Source organism: Oncorhynchus mykiss, chromosome 2, assembly GCF_057628025.1.
Source record: "Oncorhynchus mykiss isolate SJ-2025 chromosome 2, ASM5762802v1, whole genome shotgun sequence".
NCBI lineage: Eukaryota > Metazoa > Chordata > Actinopteri > Salmoniformes > Salmonidae > Oncorhynchus > Oncorhynchus mykiss.
This window is the reverse complement of record NC_143023.1, coordinates 65,129,092-65,155,346: the sequence shown is the minus strand read 5'-3', so window position 1 is coordinate 65,155,346 and position 26,255 is coordinate 65,129,092. Positions and strand designations below refer to the sequence as shown.

Here is a 26,255-nt window from a genome sequence, read left to right as displayed (position 1 = left end):
CAAAGTAGAAATAAAAATAATGGGGTGCAAAGGAGCAAAATAAATAAATAAATTAAATACAGTTGGGAAAGAGGTAGTTGATAGGGCTAAATTATATGTGGGCTATGTACAGGTGCAGTAATCTGTGAGCTGCTCTGACAGTTGGTGCTTAAAGCTAGTGAGGGAGATAAGTGTTTCCAGTTTCAGAGATTTTTGTAGTTCGTTCCAGTCATTGGCAGCAGAGAACTGGAAAGAGAGGCGGCCAAAGAAAGAATTGGTTTTGGGGGTGACTAGAGAGATATACCTGCTGGAGCGTGTGCTACAGGTGGGAGATGCTATGGTGACCAGCGAGCTGAGATAAGGGGGGACTTTACCTAGCAGGGTCTTGTAGATGACATGGAGCCAGTGGGTTTGGCGACGAGTATGAAGCGAGGGCCAGCCAACGAGAGCGTACAGGTCGCAATGGTGGGTAGTGTATGGGGCTTTGGTGACAAAACGGATTGCACTGTGATAGACTGCATCCAGTTTGTTGAGTAGGGTATTGGAGGCTATTTTGTAAATTACATCGCCAAAGTCGAGGATTGGTAGGATGGTCAGTTTTACAAGGGTATGTTTGGCAGCATGAGTGAAGGATGCTTTGTTGCGAAATAGGAAGCCAATTCTAGATTTAACTTTGGATTGGAGATGTTTGATATGGGTCTGGAAGGAGAGTTTACAGTCTAACCAGACACCTAAGTATTTGTAGTTGTCCACGTATTCTAAGTCAGAGCCGTCCAGAGTAGTGATGTTGGACAGGCGGGTAGGTGCAGGTAGTGATCGGTTGAAGAGCATGCATTTAGTTTTACTTGTATTTAAGAGCAGTTGGAGGCCACGGAAGGAGAGTTGTATGGCATTGAAGCTTGCCTGGAGGGTTGTTAACACAGTGTCCAAAGAAGGGCCGGAAGTATACAGAATGGTGTCGTCTGCGTAGAGGTGGATCAGAGACTCACCAGCAGCAAGAGCGACCTCATTGATGTATACAGAGAAGAGAGTCGGTCCAAGAATTGAACCCTGTGGCACCCCCATAGAGACTGCCAGAGGTCCGGACAACAGACCCTCAGATTTGACACACTGAACTCTATCAGAGAAGTAGTTGGTGAACCAGGCGAGGCAATCATTTGAGAAACCAAGGATCTGGCTGTGTCAAAACTACAGTCAGATATTATAGCTATGCAGGAATCATTTGCTGATTGAAAACGTGTGCTTAATACAGGCAAAACAACATACATGTTGTTTTTAAACTCTCGTGAGAATGTTTCAGATTAACTAAATGTTCAGTCATTAGATGGTTCTCCAATCAAACGTGTTCCAGTATATAAATACTTAAGCATTTGGATTAATATGGATTTGACATTTTAAAAACATTTAGATCAGCTGGTTAAGAAGCTAAGATTTAAAGTGGTCTTTTTCTACTTAAACAGATTGTGCCCTTCTCTAAGCAGTAGGAAGCAGATTATTCAGTCAACCTTTTTGATCTGTTCTTGATTATGTTGATGTTGGTTTGTTTGTTACAAGTGACAGTTTTGATACTCATCGCTGCATCTTGTATTAAAAGATTGGCTGGACTTCGCTAAATACACGTATATCTCCACATTACTCCCTTTTTGTTTACAAGGCCCTAGTTCATAAACTTCCGTCTTATCTAACTACACTGTTGAAGTATAGACAGCTATGTTGCCTAACAGGATTGGGTAGCTCTTGAGGTTCCTTTTAATACACTGAATTTCTGGAACAAAATTCAAAATACATTTTATCTTGATGTTCTGGTGATGTTCGGGCAATTTTAATGATTGAAATGGGGAGTTTTATTATTTGTGGAGGAATGTAACTGTTTTTCTGGGTGATTTATGATGTTATATTTGTACTTCCCATGACTGTGTTTTTGTATTTTAATGTTTGTATACGCAGTACCAGTCAAAAGTTTGGACACACTTACTCATTCCAGGCTTCGCACACTCTTGGAATTCTCTCAACCTGCTTCATGAGGTAGTCACCTGGAAAGCATTTCAATTAACAGGTGTGCCTTGTTAAAAGTTCAGTTGTGGAATTTCTTTCCTCCTTATCGCGTTTGAGCCAATCAGTTGTGTTGTGACAAGGTAGGGGTGGTATACAGAAGATATCCCTATTTGGTAAAAGACCATGGCACGAACAGCTCAAATAAGCAAAGAGAAACGACAGTCCATCAATCTGAAAAATGTCAAGAACTTTGAAAGTTTCTTCAAGTGCAGTTGCAAAAACCATCAAGTGCTATGATGAAACTGGCTCTCATGGGGACCTTCACAGGAAAGGAAGACCCATTGTTAACTCTGCTGCAGAGGATACGTTCATTAGAGTTTACTGCACCTCAGATTGCAGCCCAAATAAATGCTTCACAGAGTTCAAGTAACAGACACATCTCAACATCAACTGCTCAGAGGAATCAGGTCTTCATGGTCAAATTGCTGCAAAGAAACAACTACTAAAGGACACCAATAATAAGAAGAGACTTGCTTGGGCCAAGAAACAAGAGCAATGGTCATTAAACCGGTGGAAATCTGTCCTTTGTTCTGATGAGTCCAAATGTGAGATTTTTGGTTCCAACCGCTGTGTCTTTGTGAGACGCAGAGTAGGTGAACGGATGATCTCCGCATGTGTGGTTCCCACCGTGAAGTATGGAGGAGAAGGTGTGATGGTGTGGGGGTGATTTGCTGGTGACATTGTCAGTGATATATTTAGAATTCAAGGCACACTTAACCAGCATGGCTACCACAGCATTCTGCAGCCATACGCCATCCCTTCTGGTTTGCTCTTAGTGGGACTACCATTTGTTTTTCAGCAGGACAATGACCCAAAACACACCTCTCCGCTGTGTAAGGGCTATTTTACCAAGATGGAGAGTGATGGAGTCCTGCATCGGATGACCTGGCCTCTACAATCACCCGACCTCAACCCAATTGAGATGGTTTGGGATGAGTTGGACCGCAGAGTGAAGGAAAAGCAGCCAACAAGTACTCAGCATATGTGATACCTCCTTCAAGACTGTTGGAAAAGCATTCCTTATGAAGCCGGTTGAGAGAATGCCAAGAGTGTGCAAAGCTGTCATCAAGGAAAAAGGAGGCTACTTTGAAGGAATATCTCTTTTTTTTTTACACTTCTTGGTTACTATATGATTCCATATGTGTTATTTCATAGTTTTGATGTCTTCACTATTATTTTACAATGTACAAAATAGTAAAAAAAATGAGTAGGTGTGTCCAAACTACTGTATATATGATTTTTGGTGCAAAAAAAAAGTGATGTGTAGTTAGATACACCGCTACATGGCAAAACAAGAGTACTTAACTCCTGGAAACACTACCTAGATTTGAATTGAGTTCAACTACCACCAAGCTACTGCAAAATGTATTTTAATTAGTAGTTGAACTAAATGTAGTTCACTATTCCCCAACACTGCAAATGGAATTGTTTTAAGATGGTCAACAACAAAAAAAGAATACAATAAAAAAGATAGTCATACCATGGATCATAAAGATAATTGGTTTTGAATTTTAGGACCTCTATAGCAACATTTTTTAAATATAATTTTTCGGGGATGACACATTGAATTTGGCCTTACTGCTATTAACACATAAAATGCATTGAATAACATATTCACACATGGCAAAACATATAGTAAAAACAAATCATTTGATTTGTCTATCCTATATCTATGAGATAAAAAACAAACGACCCATATACCTTTGACGTGGAAATGCCCAATTCACTTCCATAAATGTTTTCCTCCTGATACCGGTTCACCTTCAGATGTGTCTCGTGATGCTTGTAGAGCAAAACCTAGAGCAAAACAGCCTACATGCTTGTGCTTTTGAGAGTCTCAGCTTTCGATAGTGGGGTAGACTAAATAGTTTTTAGTTCAAACCATTTGGACTTGACAGACGTTTTCGTGAAAGTTACTTTTTGGCATCCTATCATTTCCAACAACACTGACTTGGGAAGTGCCTGTCTACCGCATAGGCGAATGGCCGACATCGGCGGATTCAGTGGATCGCAACGCAGCCCATTCAAAAAGGAAGTCTATAGCGTGAACACACAGGGTTTTGTTTGCACCGATTTTCAAGCAGGTACGGACATTTACCTCTGAGGTTTTTTTAATATGAATTATTTAGCCAGGGCTCGTGCAGGGCCCATGTTTGTTGAGGGAAAAGCAAGTCCAAATCATGTCCACCCTCTCCCAGCCCCCGTCACACGGTACAGTTAGCCCAACCTGGCCTGGAGATGAGATGGAATGTCTCCAGTTCCTCCCCAGGCATGTTGTGATGAATGTTTGGGGCTGGACTGAATGGTAACAATGTCCTTCACCTACATCTGACTACACATTAAATGACCACAGTTGCATTGTGTTGTTTCTCAACATATATTTTCTCATTCTCTCCTTTATTCTCTTGCGCTCTCTCTCTCACTCTCTCTCGCTCTCTCTCTCTCGCTCTCTCTCTCTAACAGGAGGCTGGAAGAAGTGGTGTTTGAGTGTGGCTGTGATATCCGCTGGATCCAGCTGTGGCAGCAGCGAGGGGAGGCTGGCCTGCACACCCAGCTGTTATTCTGCAACAACGGAGCCTCCAAGATCCCTCTCCAAGCTATGAATATCTCCCTCTGTGGTACGAGCCACCGCCGCCATGATCCCCCCCTCCTCAATCATCCCATGGTTGAAGAAACTGGTTGAATCAACATTGTTTCCACATCATTCCAACCCCCATAATTATGTCTGATGACGTTGAATCAATGTGGAAAACTGATTGGATTTGCAAAACGTCATCAACGTAGAGGAATCAGAGGAGTCAGAATGTCAAGTGTGCTGTGTCTGGCTGAAATTGTATTCTCTCTCTCTTTCTCTCTCTGCCTCCCCCCCTCTCTCTCTCTCTCTCCCTCGCCCCACCAGACTTGCCGGACATTAGTGTGACCCACTATAATCTCACAGTGATTGAGGGGGACAGAGTCACCGTCACCTGTAATGGATCTGGATCCCCCCTCCCTGAGGTGGACTGGACCGTCAATGACCTCCACTCCATCAACACTCACCAGGTGGGTTAGCCAGGACACACACAAAGGGACCCATAATGCACTGTGCTATTCTTCATTGTAATGGTCGAACCATTGTGCTTTGTCTCTAGGTAGCTGCAGGAAACAACTTGGCGTGTGACCTTGGAGTTAGTTTTAGCTACAGTGCAACTTTAGGGTGCATTCTATTTAGATTCCAGGCAATTCTGGAATTCTGTTGTTGTGCTATGAAGATAAATTCTATGTCCAATTGAGGAAATTAAATGGAACTGACACCAACTGTGTTTGTGTGCTTGTGATTTCATAGCTTTCTGAAAATGCAGTTAACCTGCTTTATGCAGAGAATTGTAGCTGAATAAAATAAATTGTCTGCCCCAATGCCCCAATGCACTCTTTATCCTACAGTATCACTCACTTGTCTTTCTCTCCTGCTCTGTCCAGTCCAACGTGTACTGGCCCAATGTCCACTCCATCAACCTGACCCTGGTCAACGTGAGCCGTGATGACAACTTCTACATGCTGACCTGTATAGCAGAGAACAAAGTGGGGATGGCCAACGCCTCCATCCAGCTCACTGTCCATTGTACGTAGCTACCAACGACCAGTTCAAGTTCAAAGTTTTATTTATCAAATTGCAGACCACAAACACTCTCAAGTGTTTGCTGTTTGATGATGGTATTCAGCTCAATATTCATCTCAGAGGCCCATGTACCAACAGATAACACCAATATTCATCTCAGAGGCCCATGTACCAACAGATAACACCAATATTCAGCTCAGAGGCCAATGTACCAACAGATAACACCAATATTCAGCTCAGAGGCCAATGTACCAACAGATAACACCAATATTCATCTCAGAGGCCCATGTACCAAAAGATAACACCAATATTCATCTCAGAGGCCAATGTACCAACAGATAACACCAATATTCATCTCAGAGGCCAATGTACCAACAGATAACCCCAATATTCATCTCAGAGGCCAATGTACCAACAGATAACACCAATATTCAGCTCACAGTCAGACCATGAATAATGTAGAGGTGTCAAGCACCTTGTTACAACACAATATTTAGATTTTAAATGCAGTTAAAGCGGCAATATGCAGCTGGAGCAATAACAAAGTGTCCTCCCCACCCCTGGTTCAGTAAAAAGCAGAGGGATGGGTATATATGATTCATTTACAGGTAAAAAAAAAAAATGGATGTAACAACTGCAGATTTCCCTTTTAATGAGATGTTTAATTGTCTTATTTTATGTAAATGCTGCCATGCATTCGTTATATGTACATTCTTCTATAAAGTAGATTAGTGGAATTATATGTGTAAAATGCCTCATTAAGGAACCTCCCTTTTATGATGACTATTGAACTTAGGCTACAATCTATAAGAGGGAGTTTATATTGGATAACTACTCTTATCCATTCTGTAAGTTTTTTATTTTACTAGGTCAGTTAAGAACAAATTCTTATTTACAATGACGGCCTAGGAACAGCGGGTTAGCGGCCTTGTTCAGGGGCAGGATGACAGATTTTTACCTTGTCAGCTCGGGGATTCAATCTAGCAATCTTTCGGTTACTGGCCCAACCCTCTAACCACTAGGCTACCCAGTAACTACTCTTATCCATTCTATAAGTACTCCTATCCATTCTATAAGTACTCCTATCCATTCTATAAGTACTCTTATCCATTCTATAAGTACTCCTATCCATTCTATAAGTACTCCTATCCATTCTATAAGTACTCTTATCCATTCTATAAGTACTCCTATCCATTCTATAAGTACTCTTATCCATTCTATAAGTACTCCTATCCATTCTATAAGTACTCCTATCCATTCTATAAGTACTCTTATCCATTCTATAAGTACTCCTATCCATTCTATAAGTACTCCTATCCATTCTATAAGTACTCCTATCCATTCTATAAGTACTCCTATCCATGCAATTCTATCCATTCGATCATTGCTCCTTTCTATCGTATTCTTACCATTCCAATACTATCCCATCCATTATATAACTAAGCCTACTCTTATCCATTCTATCAGTACTGTTATGCGTTCTATCCTCTACATTCTGTAAGTGCCGAGAGGTCATTGTGTTGAGTATTGATCCGTGCGAGCTGGCGGGTGGTTCCCTTGGATGTGGATACTTCATTGATGAGAAGGCAGTGGTCCTTTCCGTGAAAGATGACAGCGATTTATAGAATGTTCATCACATAATGTGCGCAATTGCTTTCCAGCAGAGCGAGGAGAGGGGAGCTTTGACCCTGTTCGTTGGGAAACATCTGGAAGGTCCTGCTAGTTATTCAGTGGCGGTGCACTGGTGCTGCACTGCAAAGCCATTTGTTTTTGTTTGTGTTCTTCATGAAACCACATGCTCTTTTGGTTTTCTTGGTAATTGCCAATCATCCCAACAGCCGCTTGGCGTGTCTGTTGGAAACGCCTTAAAACAGAGAGTCAACAGCTGTGGTGATTAGTTAGACTAACTGACAGTCAAGCCAGGAAATAATTGCTGTCAGTTTGATATTTGCGTCACTAAGGTTCCACACTTTATGTTGGCACGATGTTCCTATGATCATCACAAAACACTGTTTTCAAGGAACACTCAAAGTTGGAACCAAATTAGGTCATTGAGATCGATGGCATAAGGGAATCATTGTAGGGTCTCTGAAGAACCATAAATGGGATGGTTCTTTGAAGAACCATACAAAATCCCAAACAAGGAATGTTTCGGCCTTCCAGGATCGGAATTGAATAGCCCTGCTGTAGGAGTTTAAGCTGCATTTGCATATTTTACATGGTTCCTTTAGAGTGAATTTTAGAGTTACCAGTATCACCCATGACTGTGTTTGCTAGAGACACAGACATGGTGGTTGCATTCATTCATTTTCAGTCCTGTGGCCTTCAACAAGTGAGATCCTAATTGAATATATTGTCAATAAAATTTAATGATTGGATTAGTTTAGAAAAATGTATGTTATTTATATTTCAGTAGCATAGGATTAATGAATCAATCAATGTACATATATTGAAACAATATTGCGAACTTTTCTTTTCTTTTCAGTTAAACTCCCCCAACGTTGCTTTTTTTAAAAAACAATTTTTTTAATTAAGCATTTGATTGTTACTATGGTGGACATTTCTCTGGCCCAGACATCCTTTATTAGACCACACTGTTTCCATTAGCTGGATACCATTACAGGGAAATATGATAATTGTTTGTTGCTCCTGCATTTATATTCATACTGACGGGCGATGGCAACAGGGGTGTAACACTATTCTCCCAGTACCCAATACATACAGTATTGATTGCCAGGGATAATGATGAGATCCGCAAACTCAAGTCTCTCTCTCTCCTACGCTCTCTTAACCTCTCTCACACTCTCTCTCTCTCTCGCTCTCTCTTTCTCCCTGCTCTCTCACAAGCACTTAGTTTTCACAGAGACCCCCTGCGTTTTACCTTGCATTAACTAACAATGAAGAAATTGGCATGCTCTCTTAATGTGTATATTAACAGTGAATCGAAGTATGATTGATGCTTTATGTGAGCTCAGTATGGCACATTTACAGCCCTGTAATTGCAGATGGTTAGCTAGCTTTCAACATACCGACCATGGCTGTGGAGTTACAGTATATGGTGGCCGCTTTTATGAGGTGTGATATTATTACTGCCTCTGGCTGCCATCCTTCAGAGTGGGTGATGTGTCCACTCAGCCAAAAGCCTGGAGACAACCCAATGTTCCTGTGGTCAGCAGCCACATCCTAGCAGCAGCTTCAGAGATCAACAAAACACCATTTATACTGCTGGCCTTCAAACCACTCACAAGCAAGAAATAACAAGTCACACCCCCTGAACATTGGTACATAGTGTAACTAGAAGATTGTGTGTGTCACATGTCATGATGCCAACACATTGAAAACATATCTCTGACATACCTCGTTTATGTCTGTCCTCCCTCCCAACAGTCCCCCCCACCATCCTGAAGCTAGACGAGCCCGAGCGTCGCCATGAAACCTGCATAGAGTTCACAGTGCGTGGTAACCCCCAGCCTACCCTGCGCTGGTTCCACCGGGACAAGGAGATCCCCCCCAGTGACTACATCCGCACTGAGATGGATACCTACCAGGACTACCTAGAGGGATGCCTCAACTTCAAGGACCCCACGCACCACAACAACGGCAACTACACTCTGGAAGCTAGCAACTTCCTAGGAGTCACCACCAAGACAGTGTATGGACACTTCCTCAACGCCCCGTTTTCAGACGGTAGGTAGATTTGACTTGCTATAGTAGCTATGTAGAGCAGTGCAGGTATAAAGTATCTTTATACCTGCGACCTTTCGTGAGTCCAACAGGATATTGCATGGATCGGAGCAGCAGAGCTTAAACTGTTAAGTGCTACTGTCTTATTAACGGGTTCACTGGTGAATGTAGAAACAGTCTCTCTCGCTGTCACACCTCTATTAATAAAGGGGATTTATTTAGAGGTGAAGATAAGATCTCATTGGGAATGTTGCTCTATTCTTTAGAGAGAAATCCTTTACTTGTAGATTGTCATTTGATAACAGTACAAGCTCCCCGGTCCTTCATTCCCCTCCCTCCCTCCCACCCCACCCATCATACCAAGACAGCACAAAAAACGTTTGAAATATATTTTTTAATAGCAATAAATAGTAATACAACGGTAATTACAACAGCACTGCTCACAAGAATGTCAGATGAAATGTTTTGTTAGCAGCTCCGGCAACATTTGGCCTATAACAGTTCCCCTCAACCCTGGTCCAGGCCCAAAGGGCCCACTAATCTGTAAAAGGTTGAAAATGCTTTGGTGTTTCGCATCCTGTTTAGTGCAGAACTAGATCCTTCCACATGTATAGATGGTGTAACTTAACTCGTCATTGGTAATTCCAAAAGGTCAAAGGGCCAGTGTTTTGCTCAAACAAAGAACGCGAGAAAATATAGATGTGAATTATTTAGTACTTTTTCAAGACCTGATTGAAGCTTCAAATGCAAATGATCAAATGACAAAACATTTAACGGGTCTTTCACAATTTTATGTTGATAAAGTAAGACAGTTGAATCTGTAAGGTATTTATCATATTCTTCTAAATAAAAAATGTGACATTATATTTCACTTTCATGGAAGAAAAAAATAACTCACTCTTGTACAAAACTTAAGCCCAGGGCTCATTGTGATCCACCAGTCATCCATTATGCTAATGTCCTGACCTGAGTCTTTATATTTAGATGGTACACGGCATGGATGGTTGTTCAGATGAATTAAAGCACAGTACAGTTGAGTTAGATGATATGATTGACAGTTGTAGTAAGAAGACATGGAGTAAGGAGAAGGCTGTTTTACTTGGACTATTAGCATTAGTGGCTGAAATGCTACACAAAACAAAAGTTCATATTGAGTGAATTCCGTTTTCCTACAATGTAATAACATTTTGTACTCTCATTTTTATTGACACATACTTTCTTGGATTTTTTTGGAGCGTTTCATCTGAGTATTTGGTGTGCTCTCAGCTGTCTGAGTTTATGAAGGACCCGAAGACAGGGGAAGCACACGCAAACTTGCCTGTTTTTATATTTGACCATAGAGTTTGCTAGAGGGAATGTGACCAATAAAATGGGATTTGATTTGACCTCTGCTTTAATTTACATAGCCCATTTGGAATGTAACATTATTTTTAATCTCACAAAGTTGCCTGGCAACTGTGGCCTATAATTAGTGCCAAACTCTACCCTAGGAAAAGTATTACTTTACCAGTGTTAATCGAAATATTAACTGAAATTAAATAAATATTTATAATCAATCAATATTCATGCTATTAACCATTTGCAATTTAAAAACATTTGATTGTACTGTCTGAGAGACAGTGTCTGCCAAAACATTATTTGTGTGTTTTGGTGCAGCCTTTTACATATACTGAAACACCAGAAAGTATTTTCACATCACTCTCTTAAAAACACAATGATCCAGATTGAAGAAACACTTTGGTTGTTTCAGACTACTTCCATTCTGTTTTGAAATCCGTTCAGTAACACTTTCCTCGTGTTTACATTCAAACACCTGCACTACTTGTCATGGTTTTACTACGCAATGATGGTGTTTTGAGTCTTTCTATTTTAACAGTGGAGAGTGAAGGTGACGTTCTTCTTTGAACATGCCCTGTGCATGTACACATTGGTTGAACACGCAACTGATGATGACTCTTCTGTCTTCTTTTCCCACAGATTATGGTGATTATGGTAAGTGATCTTTTCAGACAGTCAACAAGAAATAGTACCATGACACGAATAGCACCATGACATGAATTGTACCATGACATAAATAGTACTATGACATGAATAGTACCATGACATGAATATTACCATGACATGAATAGTACCATGACATGAATAGTACCATGACATAAATAGTACCATGACACGAATAGTACCATGACATGATAGTACCATGACATGAATAGTACCATGACATAAATAGTACCATGAAATGAATAGTACCATGACATGATAGTACCATGACACGAATAGTACCATGACATGAATATGACACACATAGTACCATGACACACATAGTACCATGACACGAATAGTACGATGACATGAATAGTACCATGACACGAATAGTACCATGACATGATAGTACCATGACATGAATAGTACCATGACATAAATAGTACCATGACATGAATAGTACCATGACACGAATAGTACCATGAAATGAATAGTACCATGACAGGAATAGTACCATGACATGATAGTACCATGACACGAATAGTACCATGACATGAATATGACACACATAGTACCATGACACACATAGTACCATGACACGAATAGTACGATGACATGAATAGTACCATGACACGAATAGTACCATGACATGATAGTACCATGACATGAATAGTACCATGACATAAATAGTACCATGACATGAATAGTACCATGACACGAATAGTACCATGAAATGAATAGTACCATGACAGGAATAGTACCATGACATGAATATTACCATGACATGAATAGTACCATGACATGAATAGTACCATGACATGAATAGTACCATGACATGGTAGTACCATGACATGAATAGTACCATGACAGGAATAGTACCATGACATGAATATTACCATGACATGAATAGTACCATGACATGAATAGTACCATGACATGAATAGTACCATGACATGAATAGTACCATGACACGAATAGTACCATGAAATGAATAGTACCATGACAGGAATAGTACCATGACATGAATATTACCATGACATGAATAGTACCATGACATGAATAGTACCATGACACGAATAGTAGCATGACATGAATAGTAGCATGACATGAATTGTACCATGACATGAATAGTACCATGACATGAATAGTACCATGACATGAATAGTACGATGACATGAATGGTACCATGACATGAATATCACCATGACATGAATAGTACCATGACAAGTACCATGACATAAATAGTACCATGACATGAATAGTACCATGACACGAATAGTACCATGAAATGAATAGTACCATGACATGATAGTACCATGACATGAATAGTACCATGACATGCAAGAACCTGGAAGTCTCTAGCTCAAACACACAGATTAAACTGAAACAAAAGGTGATTAAAACAACTCTAGGGGGGTTATGGTAAGTGATTTTTCTTTTCAGACAGTCAACAAGAAATAGTAGCAGGAAATATGTAAATAGCACAGTGACGTAAATAGTACCATGGCATCTATTTAATAAGCAGAGCAACAAAAAGGTCATGGAGGCTTACATTTGATGTCATTTTAATCTTCTGATATTCACTACCCTAATTCCAAAATGTTGTTGCCACCATATACCGCCTACATTAGCTGGGTAAGACTCAAGGTTACAGCTAGACACCTCTATCATTGGAGGACCAACAGGCTCATTTAGTCTTTAATCTGTTCTAATTTAGGAGGTAAATGTAGAGGCAAGCACAGCCACTGACCTTCATCCCCAGGCTCTCAAATTGACATCACGCCAGAGCTTCATTGGGATTTTCCACGCATAATAAATCCTGAACGCGAAAGGGAAAGAGTGACAGATTGTTACTGTCAGAGCTCAAAATGATGTTGGATGAGTCCACTTGGTGGTAGGAAGGCAGGAAGAGGCCGGGCAGGACAGACGGGCTCATCAGAAACACCCGGCACTGTTCTGTTCTTTTCTGTTCGGTTCCGCTACACCACATTGCTTCGCACCGCGGCCTGTTAGCAGAGAGCATGATGGGAGGGCAACCCAGGGGTATTTGTGTCTCCATAGAAGTGGATACAAATGAGAGACTTGAAATGGTCTCATTGTATCAGAAATGGAAGCAGATCTGTGAAGGGCAACAACCCAACGGACTCTACACAGTTTACAAAGCATTAAGCATAACATCAGTTAGCTGCAAGAAATGTGGGTGTGTGCTATAATTCTTTGATCTGGTACACACTGTAGGTCATACCCACCCTTCTCCCCTCCCATCATGGATTCCTACTCTGTATGTGCATCTCTATGCCTATGGCTAGTTGTTCAGAATGATTGTGTAGACTGCATGTTAGGTATTCAGGATTTACTGCACATGTAACTGTCGGTTGCCTGTCAGTACTTTCATCAATGGTGTTTATTTTGTCTTCATCACAGGGACTCCAACACCGACTATCACAGTAACACACAGGCCTGAGGAGGACACATTCGGGGTGAGTTTGAGAACACTGTGGTGCTCAACTAAGTGGCTTTTCTAATCTAGTGGAGATACAGCCTGTATACACAACATCAACTTCTTCTTCTTTTTCCTGGGAACAACAACTAAAAAGAGGCTTTAGTTTGAGCTATTTTAATCCGTTTCTTTTTCACTCCCTCGCCTTGTAGCTCGCTCCTATCTGCCTTTTCCTTTTTGGCCACTGTGTTTAACAACTTCTTAAAAAATGTAATTTTGCTCATTTTTGTGCTGTAATTGACGAGATGGAGATTATTTCCTCATTTGAAGGTTTTAATGGGGAAGAGAGCAGTGACATGGGAGGAGAGACGATTTCCAATTGTTTGGAGGTCCTAATTATACCGTATGACGGTTTTTCTCTCTCATTTTGGGCTTCTTCTTTTTGATTTCTCTTTGTTTTGTTATTGCCAGCGGAGAATGTATAATGGCAGTTTTCAGCAAAACATTGCACTACTAATCCAGTTTTCACAAGCCCTGCATTTACTGTAGGCTTCATGACTGTTGGCTATTCAGTTTTTTGGAGGTAGATATCTTTATTGTGAGACTTACTCTCACAAGCCCTGTCTTGTCGTCTTCCAGGTGTCTATTGCTGTGGGCCTTGCTGGATTTGCCTGTGTCCTTCTTGTTGTCCTGTTTGTTCTCATCAACAAATATGGCCGACGTTCGAAGTTTGGAATGAAAGGTAAGAAACATCCAGTGTTCTTCTGAAAGGAAGTTATTATTTAGACATTGTTTTCTTAGGTAGTGCCTCAGCTGCCAAAATAAGACATTATACAGACTTTGTGCTTCTTTATCCCTTTCCGGCCAAGTACATTGTTGTGTTGTCTTTTTATGACATCCACCTGTGGTATTTCAATTCTTTCAGAACCACACCCTACCCCAAATCTATTGACACAACCTTAAAACCCCACCGCCCACTAGATTTAGATATTTACATCAACAAATAACCTTCAATTTATTTATCCTATGAAAATAAACAAATAAATACATTTACTCAATAAAATTGTGTTTTTCAAATGAACTCTCAAAGATGTTAATATATTGGCTCATGATTATTACATTTTTCAGGGAGAGACCGCATTGCATTTCCCCTGGCGATCCCACTTGGGGTCATAACCCCGACCCCAATTGGGGTTGCGACCCTGACTTTGAATACCACTGCCATAAACTGTATACACGGTCCACTTTCTCATCTGTATACAGCACACAACAGTATCGCTACTTACACTTTATTTGATCTAGTGCTTGTCTTGGTATGTGGGCCGGCAGGCGGAGGTGGGGGTAATGCTTGCCATATTGCAGATTTGATCCCTGTGAAGAATGAGTTTGCAGTAGTGTCAGTAATGCCAACCAATTCCAAATATGGCTCAGTGCAGCCTAAGCTTATATTTTTTGAATCACGTCCAAGCACTACTTATCAATGTCTTCTGGTGGCTGATGCAGCTGGTTCCGCTGTGTACCGTGTTGGGCTTGGTGCTTTCTTTGACTGCAGCAGGAGGGGGTGACGGTGATGCAGTAGTAGTAACCACCTCTCTCTCGGCTTCATGTCCCTTCCCCTGGAACAGCCCTGTCTCAGGTATTGGCTCTGCTGCTGTTATAAACTGTATGACAGTGTTTACAGTGTTTCAGGTAACACCTGCCGGCTTTGGCTGATGGTTGTGCATTGCCTGGTGCCATTTTGTGTAGACATAGCTTAGGGGGATTTAGACAACCTCTCTCTCTTTCTTTCCCCAGTCTCTCTCTCTCTCTTTTTTCTTTCCCAGTCTCTCTCTCTCTCTTTTTTCTTTCCCCAGTCTCTCTCTCTCTCTTTCTTTCCCCAGTCTCCCTCTCTCTCTTTTTTCTTTCCCCAGTCTCTCTCTCTCTCTTTTTTTCTTTCCACAGTCTCTTTCTCTCTCTCTTTTTTTCTTTCCCCAGTCTCTCTCTCTCTTTTTCTTTCCCCAGTCTCTCTCTCTCTCTCTCTTTTTTCTTTCCCCAGTCTCTCTCTATCTCTCTCTTTTGTTCTTTCCCCAGTCTCTCTCTCTCTTTTTTCTTTCCCCAGTCTCTCTCTCTCTTTTTTTCTTTCCCCAGTCTCTCTCTCTCTCTCTCTCTTTCTTTCCCCAGTCTCTCTCTCTCTCTTTTTTTCTTTCCCCAGTCTCTCTCTCTCTCTCTTTCTTTCCCCAGTCTCTCTCTCTCTCTTTTTTTTTCTTTCCCCAGTCTCTCTCTCTCTCTTTTTTCTTTCCCCAGTCTCTCTCTCTCTCTTTCTTTCCCCAGTCTCTCTCTATCTCTCTCTTTTGTTCTTTCCCCAGTCTCTCTCTCTCTCTTTTTTTCTTTCCACAGTCTCTTTCTCTCTCTCTTTTTTTCTTTCCCCAGTCTCTCTCTCTCTTTTTCTTTCCCCAGTCTCTCTCTCTCTCTCTCTTTTTTCTTTCCCCAGTCTCTCTCTATCTCTCTCTTTTGTTCTTTCCCCAGTCTCTCTCTCTCTTTTTTCTTTCCCCAGTCTCTCTCTCTCTTTTTTTCTTTCCCCAGTCTCTCTCTCTCTCTCTCTCTTTCTTTCCCCAGTCTCTCTCCCTCTCTTTTTTCTTTCCCCAGTCTCTCTCTCTCTCTCTTTTTTCTTTCCCCAGTCTCTCTCTCTCTTTTTTTCTTTCCCCAGTCTCTCTCTCTCTCTTTCTTTCCCCAGTCTCTCTCCCACTCTTTTTTCTTTCCCCAGTCTCTCTCTCTCTTTTTTTTTCTTTCCCCAGTCTCTCTCTCTCTCTCTTTCTTTCCCCAGTCTCTCTCTCTCTCTTTTTTTTTCTTTCCCCAGTCTCTCTCTCTCTCTTTTTTTTTCTTTCCCCAGTCTCTCTCTCTCTCTTTTTTCTTTCCCCAGTCTCTCTCTCTCTCTTTCTTTCCCCAGTCTCTCTCTCTCTCTTTTTTTTTCTTTCCCCAGTCTCTCTCTCTCTCTTTTTTTTTCTTTCCCCAGTCTCTCTCTCTCTCTTTTTTTTTCTTTCCCCAGTCTCTCTCTCTCTCTTTTTTTTTCTTTCCCCAGTCTCTCTCTCTCTCTTTTTTGTTCTTTCCCCAGTCTCTCTCTCTCTCTCTCTTTCTTTCCCCTGTCTCTCTCTCTCTCTCTTTAGCTTTCCCCAGTCTCTCTCTCTCTTTCTTTCTTTCCCCAGTCTCTCTCTCTCTCTTTTTTTCTTTCCCCAGTCTCTCACTCTCTTTTTTCTTTCCCCAGTCTCTCTCTCTCTCTCTTTTTTCTTTCCCTAGTCTCTCTCTCTCTCTCTTTCTTTCCTCAGTCTCTCTCTCTTTTTTTCTTTCCCCAGTCTCTCTCTCTCTCTTTTTTCTTTCCCCAGTCTCTCTCTCTCTCTTTTGTTCTTTCCCCAGTCTCTCTCTCGCTCTCTCTTTTTTCTTTCCCCAGTCTCTCTCTCTCTCTTTTTTCTTTCCCCAGTCTCACTCTCTTTTTTCTTTCCCCAGTCTCTCTCTCTCTCTCTCTTTTTTCTTTCCCTAGTCTCTCTCTCTCTCTCTTTCTTTCCCCAGTCTCTCTCTCTTTTTTTCTTTCCCCAGTCTCTCTCTCTCTCTTTTTTCTTTCCCCAGTCTCTCTCTCTCTCATTTTGTTCTTTCCCCAGTCTCTCTCTCGCTCTCTCTTTTTTCTTTACCCAGTCTCTCTCTCTCTTTTTTTCTTTCCCCAGTCTCTCTCTCTCTCTCTCTTTCTTTCCCCAGTCTCTCTCTCTCTTTTTTCTTTCCCCAGTCTCTCTCTCTCTCTCCTTTTCTTTCCCCAGTCTCTCTCTCTTTTTTTCTTTCCCCAGTCTCTCTCTCTCTCTCTCTCTTTCTTTCCCCAGTCTCTCTCTCTCTCTCTTTTTTTTCTTTCCCCAGTCTCTCTCTCTCTTTTTTTCTTTCCCCAGTCTCTCTCTCTCTCTCTTTCTTTCCCCAGTCTCTCTCTCTCTCTCTCTCTTTTCTTTCCCCAGTCTCTCTCTCGCTCTCTTTTTTCTTTCCCCAGTCTCTCTCTCTCTCTCTTTTTTCTTTCCCCAGTCTCTCTCTCGCTCTCTTTTTTCTTTCCCCAGTCTCTCTCTCTCTCTTTTTTTTCTTTCCCCAGTCTCTCTCTCTTTCTAGTCTCTCTCTCTCTCTCTCTCTCTCTCTCTCTCTCTCTCTCTCCCCAGTCAGTCAGTCACTCTCTCTCCTCAGTCTCTCTCTCTCTCTCTCACTTCAGTGTCTCTCTCTCTCTCTTCAGTCTCTCTCACTCTCTCTCGTCAGTCAGTCAGTCAGTCAGTCAGTCAGTCAGTCTCTCTCCTCAGTCTCTCTCTCTCTCGCTCGCTCTCCTCAGTCAGTCAGACTCTCCTCAGTCAGTCAGACTCTCCTCAGTCAGTCACTCTCCTCAGTCGGTCACTCTCCTCAGTCGGTCACTCTCCTCAGTCGGACTCTCCTCAGTCAGTCGGACTCTCCTCAGTCAGTCAGACTCTCCTCAGTCAGTCGGACTCTCCTCAGTTGGACACTCTCTCTCTCTCTCCTACAGATAATGACATCACAGCTCACATTAGAATATTCCATGCATTGGACATTTGTGTGTAAGCATGTACCAATTATGGAATTGCTGCCACAATCACACACACATCAAAGGGATGTTTAATGCATTGCTTTTCTCCCTTACGTCCGTCTGGAGGCCTGTGGCATTGTATTTGTCTTTCATCATCAAGTGGAAAGTAATCAGTCCCTGTATCTGATGTTAACAACATTAGAGTACCTCCAGGCCTCCCAATGAAGCCTGTAGTTCTCTAATGAATGCATATACCGCTAGCTGACTGCTTGCCTTGGCACTTTGCCGTCTCCATTGACTTTCTCTTTTTCACTCCTGTTCCCACGGGGGAATTTTTTTTCTCCTCCTCCAGGCTCCCCCTCCCCCCCATCTCTTCTCTTCCTCTTCCCCCTTCCTCTGTGTTTCCTCTCCCTCTGTTTGACAACAACAGAAAGCTCTATCAGTCCTTTTTAACCAAGGTAATTCAGAGCAGATTAAGCTGATAACATCATCGGATGTGGAATTTAAAAAAGTTAATGGAAGGAAGAGAGATTGAGATAGTTGCAGGCGTTGGAAGGCATAGTGCTGTCGGTAAAGGTACTGCAGGAGTGAGGGAGCAGCCGGTTAAACCCGTTCCGGCTGCTTTACTCTCCAGCTGTTTACATGCAGACACACAATGTCTCCTAGTTCCGCTGCTCTGCATGCATCCCCAGGCCTCGTTCTCTCTCACACAGACACATCCTGGCTGCATACAGTCCATTTGGCAACCGTGAGCAAAGGGGAGTCTTGAGGGTTCGCTTGGGTGTCATTTACCTTTAAATGGTTTGTCTGATTAGGAGTCCTCATATGTCCCCGGTTAGCTAGGTCGTCTGATTGGGAGTCCTCATATGTCCCCGGTTAGCTGGGTCGTCTGATTGGGAGTCCTCATAGGTCCCCGGTTAGCCGTGAGACGTGACTGCCAACAGCCCAGCACCATGCCACTCCCCCCTGTGTGAATACAGGGTATTAGAGAAAGGAAGGCAGGAACAGAATCCACCATTCTCCCTGAGTCTCTGAGCATGTCTGCCATGTTGTTGTTACTATGGTGATTCTGGCTGATTGGCATGTGGTATTAGGACTGGAAGGAGAGCAAGGAAGCTCACAAATGTGCTTTGGCGTGTTTTTTATGTCCTGGAATTAAGAAAGAGCCTTTGGAATGCCGACTGACTTCGGGAGGAGAATAGTCTGGCCATGAAAAGCATTCATTGTGTCACCCTTGAGAAGTTTTTCTTCTTCACCCTCCCCCCTCACAAACAGTGGTCCTTTCTGTTCCAGAGTCCTGCTAGAGTGTTGAGGAAACCTGTTTGTAGACAAAGTATTGAGACTTCATTTCCTTCTTTTGGTGGTGGTCCAGTGGAATGAATGAATGAGAGTTGTTCATATGAAGTGAAGCGTTAATGACAGTAATCTACTCATGTGGTGACTGAAAGGCCATCCCAGAGAAGCAACTGAAAGCTTGGCAAATGCAACATCTTAACAACATTACAACCCAACACTGTTTTGCAAAGGAGTCCTTTTTTTTTGCATGTGTGTTTCTATGCCCACAGTTTATATGGCGGTAAAGCAGCAATCTCTATTTGGTCTCGTGTGCTCTGTGTCTAGTTGTGTGGCTGGTCTTAGCTGAAAGGCCTGTTTGGTGTGAGCTGCTTGTCCATCCCATCTCAGGTTTATCAGGACTCCCCCTGCATGGCAATGTAAGACCAGACCACAGGGCATGTTTAAAAAGACCCTGTCCTTTAAGTTGATTCTCATTCCACCGTGGTCCCCTCTCTCTCTAGTGTTAAACTTTCTCTGAGGGCTCACTGTGAGATCACATTATTACTGTCTTAAATCTGACAGCAGGACCTTCACACTGATAGGAGAGGACTTCTTACTTTGACTTTTTACTTCAGAGAAGAAAGGTGTGTGTGTGTGTGTGTGTGTGTGTGTGTGTGTGTGTATGTGTGTGTGTGTGTGTGTGTGTGTGTGTGTGTGTGTGTGTGTGTGTGTGTGTGTGTGTGTGTGTGTGTGTGCGTTTTTGTTTCTCGCACGAATGTACTGGTGAACTTGACAGCACACACAGCTGAGTCACACCCTTTATGTCGTGGGATAAATCTGACAATGCCTTTTCCTCTGGACGTTTGTTTTACTGCCCCACTTTCATGGCTTTGACCAAGAGCATCATTCATCAATCAGACAGCCGTCCTGTAACTGACATTACTACATAAACTCCCAGCACTGCTATGTGGACTGCACCGCTCCTGAACTGTACAGTGGATCCTTCTACACACAGACATCAGAGTGAGTATCTGATCTTCACAAAAACCTCTCAGGAGGAGGAATGACATTTAACATCAATGAAAAGATTTCACAATGTGTTACAATTCCACCACTTTAGAGAGTGTGGGTTTAATCAGGACATTTTTTTTAAGCATGCAGAATTGATGCTCTGAAATACTGCTATTAGTTTCTCAGTCTTTGTCCTTTTTGAATGCTTAGGTAAAATGTACTGTAGATTGTTTTGTTTGGTAACAATGGCTATTCACTGAAGTTCTTACCTTCATTACTGCCACATTAACACCAACGTGTCGCATCAATAACATGCTAAAGCCTGTAATTCTTCAACAATGGAAATGTTGCTTTGCCCAATATATGCCAGCCAGAAATGTTCAATATGCTAATGAGACTGTTGACCTCATTAGAAATATTAAAACACGCTTGCTTGATTATCCCTCTCCAGTTAAATATGTTATTTATTTATTCAATACTTGTGTTGTGGTTAAAAGGAAATCATCTCGCAATGCACATTTCCAAAGACCTTTTTTTCTTCACTGTGTCTTTACATCGCACTACTCCACCTGGGCAAGAGTATCAAAACAACGCCGCTATTAAAGTCTACAATTGTTGCTGCAAATTGATAGGGACTGATTTCAAACAACTAGTGCCACCCCTGCATAAAGTATACTGAGGGTAGATACGTGGCACAATCAACTACACCAACCAGGAAATGACAGTCATTTAATACTCCATACAATCTATTTGAGTTGTATTCACTGTTGGTTTGGAGAATTCCCACAGACTCCCCCACCTCTCTGAATTGCTTCTAGTCCATATTTATTTTGCCCGGGGGTTGAACCTGCAGAAGGGCTTCAGCTCTGGAGAGTGGTGCTGTAATACCCAGATTAAACTCCGGGCTGGCGCCGTGACATGTTGTACTCCGTCGGATTGATTTACTCACATCTCAGGCCTGAACGCTAGGCTACAGTACACTGCAGCACACCTTCTGGGTGATGTTTAGGTTTTTCCTTCCTCCCCAGAGTGCTTGATTGATTTCTAAGCGCAGTTATCTGGTTATAATTACAGGTTTTGTGAGAGGCACAATGAACAAGAGATGGGGAGAGGGATGCCTTGAGTGGCCTCATTTGTTTCCATTGACAGAGTGGTAACCGGTGATCGATTGTAGATGCCAGGGCTGTAGCAACCACCTCCAACCTCTCTCTCCCTCTGTCTGTATGTCTGTCTGAACAGCCTGGAGAGTCAATGTGTTGTGCTGTAATGATTCACACTTTAGTGGCTGCTGGCTTCGCTATAACCTATTGGATTTTCATTTACAACTAGATAGTTGTGCGTAGCTGTGCTTTTTCTGTACAGAGTGTGATAGAAAAGTCTGTTAATTATTGTGGATGTAGAATCATAATTCATGAGCTAGGTATTATGGTATGATTAATATATGCATGGATCACGTGAACATGCTTTTCCTGAGCAGTCCATGTTATAGCACCATAGACCAAACGGATGCAACTATTCAGAGACCTTTATGACCTGTAATTTGCTCTAAAAGGCAACTAAATAAATGGATGAGTGTTTTATTACTGACAGTTCATGTTGTTACTGTAAATTTCCTTTGTGCCACTCAAGCCATCCCAGAACCACCCACCCCTGTGCCAATATAATGTTTCTGGGAGCTGGTGCTGTTAAGGAGTCAGACCTTCTGCCTGTGGGGCATGCACAGATTCATCTGGTGATACGGAGTTTGAAAAGCTCCGAAAATGAGGCTTTTAAAGAAAACGGGCTCGGACAGTGGACAAATGATTTCATTAGGCATCTGTGAGTCCACTTCTTCCCACAGCAAATTCCCTGCGAAAAGGGGAAATTGAATTTTCGTTCTGAAGCAATGGTCCTTTATCTATATTCAATCTTATTTGATGTCCAGACAGCTTTAAGTGATGTCTGACTTTAAAACCACAAGATGTAATGTAATTTACCTTATGGGATTATTCATGAAATATGTTCAATTTGTTTAGAATAATGGAGATTATTAGAGGTCCAGCTTGCTCTTCTATAGTGGATCTGTTCTCAACAGATGGGGTCTTAGCAACACAAACAGGGGTCTCCCTAGCTGCACACCCTGAAATCCATGAATCCCAAAACCCACTGTATCCTACGACTAGTGGCCTGTGTGGGCCTGTCACTCAGTGTCACAGTGCTTCGAGGCTGGTTGTACAGCATTTGATTGGAAGAAGTCACGATGGCTTTTACAGCATTGTCTTTTGCCCCTGTCTATTCTGAGAGCACCCCCAAACCCTCTTTACTGGACCCACTGCTGGAACAGAAGAGCACCTGTCTGCAGAGCGAGCTGGTGTGCGTGTCGGTGTACAGAAACAGACAGGACTGCTGGAGAGGGGAAGCGACTGGCGAAGGGAGCGAGACAGCGGATTAAGTCCTGACACTCATACTAGTGCTGTGTCTTGTCCATCGGTGACTAACTGAGCTTTTTCAGGCCTGAGTGCCCTGCAGCAACCCTGCCTCCGTCCCTCCACCGTGCAGCTCAGCTCTTTGCTCCTGTCTGCTGTCGTTGTCCTCACTCTCTGGCCTCCCCCTTGACATCCCCCGTCCCATGTCTGTCACAAGGGTTTCCCTTTCTCTTTGCAACACTACCTGTGTACCGCCGAAGGGCGATTAGCACACACCAGTGAAGCAAAGTACATCATTCATGACTGGCTGGGTTTTGGCCACGCCACTGCAGAGTGAGGGGAACTGCTTAGAATGCTATCGTCCTACATCGCTGGAATACATGACTGTGGATTATTCAAACAGCTCTGTGTAAGGCATACCAATGATCCACTGGCTTGTGAAATACAACTAGAATATTTTTTTGTTACAAGTGTCACACACTTCATTTTAAACATGGCTATTAGCTACCCACGTACATACCTACATGCTGTTTCAAATGGCTATCATTGGTTTCATGCGGAGATAAAATGATAGAAGGTATTTGTATATTGTGCCTTTTTGCTTTATTCTCATGCTCATTGCTTAGTTAATTAGAATAAAGTTAACCCAGTACTCAAGCTAGGTACTAAGTCAAGTGATTTATTATATCCTATTTTAAGTCTGGCTTTGCCGACCTTCTCAGACTGTAGGAGGGAGGGTTTGTGGCAGGTATTTCCTTTGGAATACCTGTTTATACACCTGGCTTAAGGCAGCTTATCAGAGTTAAAGGTGGCATCCCCATCATCTCAACAACATGCCCTGGCAGTTTAAGCTTCCTTGAAATGGTTTAGAGGGGATTGAACAGTGCCGCCCTCTCTCTCCACCATTGCCCCAGATCGTTCCCTCCCATCTGCCATCACTTTTCTGTGCCACGGATAAAAACAAAACAGGAGTCCTCAACACCCTCGTTACTTATTTATCCCAGTTAAAGATGCATGAGAGACGCCCTGGAGACGCTGGCCCTCCTCCACTGTCCCTGTCCTAGAAATAGCCGAGAGTAAAGTCAACGAGCTGAGGCACAGACCAACCAGGGCATTGCTCCATAATCACTAGAGCAGCAGACACAGGGCCATATGAAAAGAGGCCAGCGTTGAAGCTTTAGGGTCCTGCTCTGTTTGCTGGGTGGGAAGCCACTGCCAGCCCCCATGCCAGCCCCCAGCAGACTGGCTGGGAATGTGTTGGCAGTGGTACCTCTGAAGCCTACCTGCCTACTCCATCCAAAACATACACTACCTCGCTACATCTCACTCAATCCATACAGCTTAATATAGCCCTGCCCGGATGCACATTCTGGAAATAGGACCTTAGCAAGAAAGAAAACCAGTATGTGGACTGCAGGGGAGGACGGCTCATGATAATGGCTGGAACAGAGTGAATGGAATGGCATCAAGCACATGGAAACCATGTGTTTGGTGTATTTGATATTGTTCCACTCATTCCGGTCCAGTAATTCCCACGAGCCTGTCCTCCCCAATTAAGGTGCCACCAACCTCCTGTGGTGGACTGGAGAATGTGTGTTATTTTTTTACACACACACACACAACTCCATACTGAGAACTCCGTACCACGGGAATAATATGTAATAATATGCAGCAATACATGTTAATATGACATGATGGCTGGGCTCTCCAGTCACTTAAAAGTCTTTACACTTGGAAGAAGTGACAATGTAATGGCCATAGAAGAGGATTTAGCATTAATTCTCCGCCCCTTATTAGTGGTGTATTAGTCCATTTAACTCTCTAATGCTCCACACTGCATCCAATTCCAAATGAATTTAGTTCCCATCAAAGAAAGAGAATGATGTGCTTCACATACAGCAGACAAGGACCATGGGCCACAGGAGGTTGGTTTGCTGTGCACAAAGTCCTGGCTGGGTTTTCAACGACCTTGTCCTAGAGAAATATAGAATATACAGTAGTACAGTACAAAGCATAACATGGAAAACAGCCATGCCATTTCCCTGTAGGGAAACCAGCCTGGCTGGGTGTTCATTACCATTCAATTGCTCATTTAAAGATATACATAATTATGGACCTCCTTAAATGTATGTTTAAACACTTTCTTGTTCTGCAAAACAGCCATATAGTGCAGTATACCCAGTGCTCTAAAGACTGTTTCCCCTGGTCTGTTCTGAAAGGCAGCAGGATCTGGAGAGAGAACCTATGGGACAGAACATCAGTTCTGGAAATTCAAAGCTTTTTGTTGTTGTTGAATTTTTAACATCCAATATCTGGTTATGGTAAAATATTTAATTTATTTAGCTGACTACATATGAAGAAAGCATGTCTTTCACGCTAGGCATGAAGAAAGCACATAGTGAAGTCTATGAATTAAATATGGCTAACAGTCCGACCTCATTTGATTCTGTTGTTTTTGTCAGTTTAAGGGAGAAAGCGTTTTGCGCGAGGTGAAAGTTGCCAAGCGCATTTTCAATGGCATGCTAAAACCGAAACCCAGTCACTTTGAAACTGAAAATGGAACAAAACTATGGAAAATCAATTATAGAGTTATTCCCCTTGTTCTCAGCACCAAAGTAACAAAGTAAAAAGCTTTCTCTCTATTGGAAACATGTCCAGACGGAGTGAGAAGCTGAGAGCTTTAGATGCTCTTCAAACAGAGAAGGGAATAGACAGATGAAGGCCCTTGTCCCACACCACTCAGGCCCTCTCATCTAGCGAGATCTGAAGGACTCACTGTGGACATCTCCAAGTCAGACATGGGACACTCACATGGACTGGTCTTCATCACTGAGTGTTTGTCCGAAGACAACTTTGAACTGCTAATGGCGAAAGAGAAAAGTTGTGTTACATTTTCTTATTCATACTGGATCAGAGGTTTTTCAGATTTTCTTGTGTTTGCTTTAAAATGGTCCCTTGGCTTTTCCCAGTCTTGCATTTCTGCAGCCACTTGCAACCAGTAGGGGATTTGAGACAAATCTGAGTATTTAAAACAAATCATCAAATGATATATATAAATAAATAATGGGATGTATAGACATTATGGACAGTATATGGATAGAATATGTAATATATCTGAAGAATACGTAGGATAGAATAGCGTAGAGCAATAGTTAAATAGGATAGGCCTTGACTAGAATACAGTATATACTGTACATACTGTATGAAGTGGGTAAAACATTATCAAAGCGACCAGTGTTCCATTATTAAAGTGACCAGTGTTCCATGTTCCATGGCAGCAGCCTCTAA

At 42.3% G+C, this 26,255-nt stretch overlaps 1 protein-coding gene across 2 annotated transcripts in view; it reads left to right on the top strand.

Moving 5' to 3' along the window:
• Positions 1-26,255, top strand: part of ntrk3a (neurotrophic tyrosine kinase, receptor, type 3a) — a 256,336-nt gene that overhangs the window by 130,874 nt on the left and 99,207 nt on the right. For both annotated transcript variants that reach the window (XM_036953153.2, XM_036953129.2), the window contains exons 5-11: positions 4,498-4,652; positions 4,934-5,076; positions 5,494-5,635; positions 9,020-9,319; positions 11,294-11,308; positions 13,724-13,779; positions 14,379-14,481. In XM_036953153.2, the coding sequence (XP_036809048.1) occupies positions 4,498-4,652; positions 4,934-5,076; positions 5,494-5,635; positions 9,020-9,319; positions 11,294-11,308; positions 13,724-13,779; positions 14,379-14,481 (914 nt within the window). The remainder of the gene's footprint in view (positions 1-4,497; positions 4,653-4,933; positions 5,077-5,493; positions 5,636-9,019; positions 9,320-11,293; positions 11,309-13,723; positions 13,780-14,378; positions 14,482-26,255) is intronic.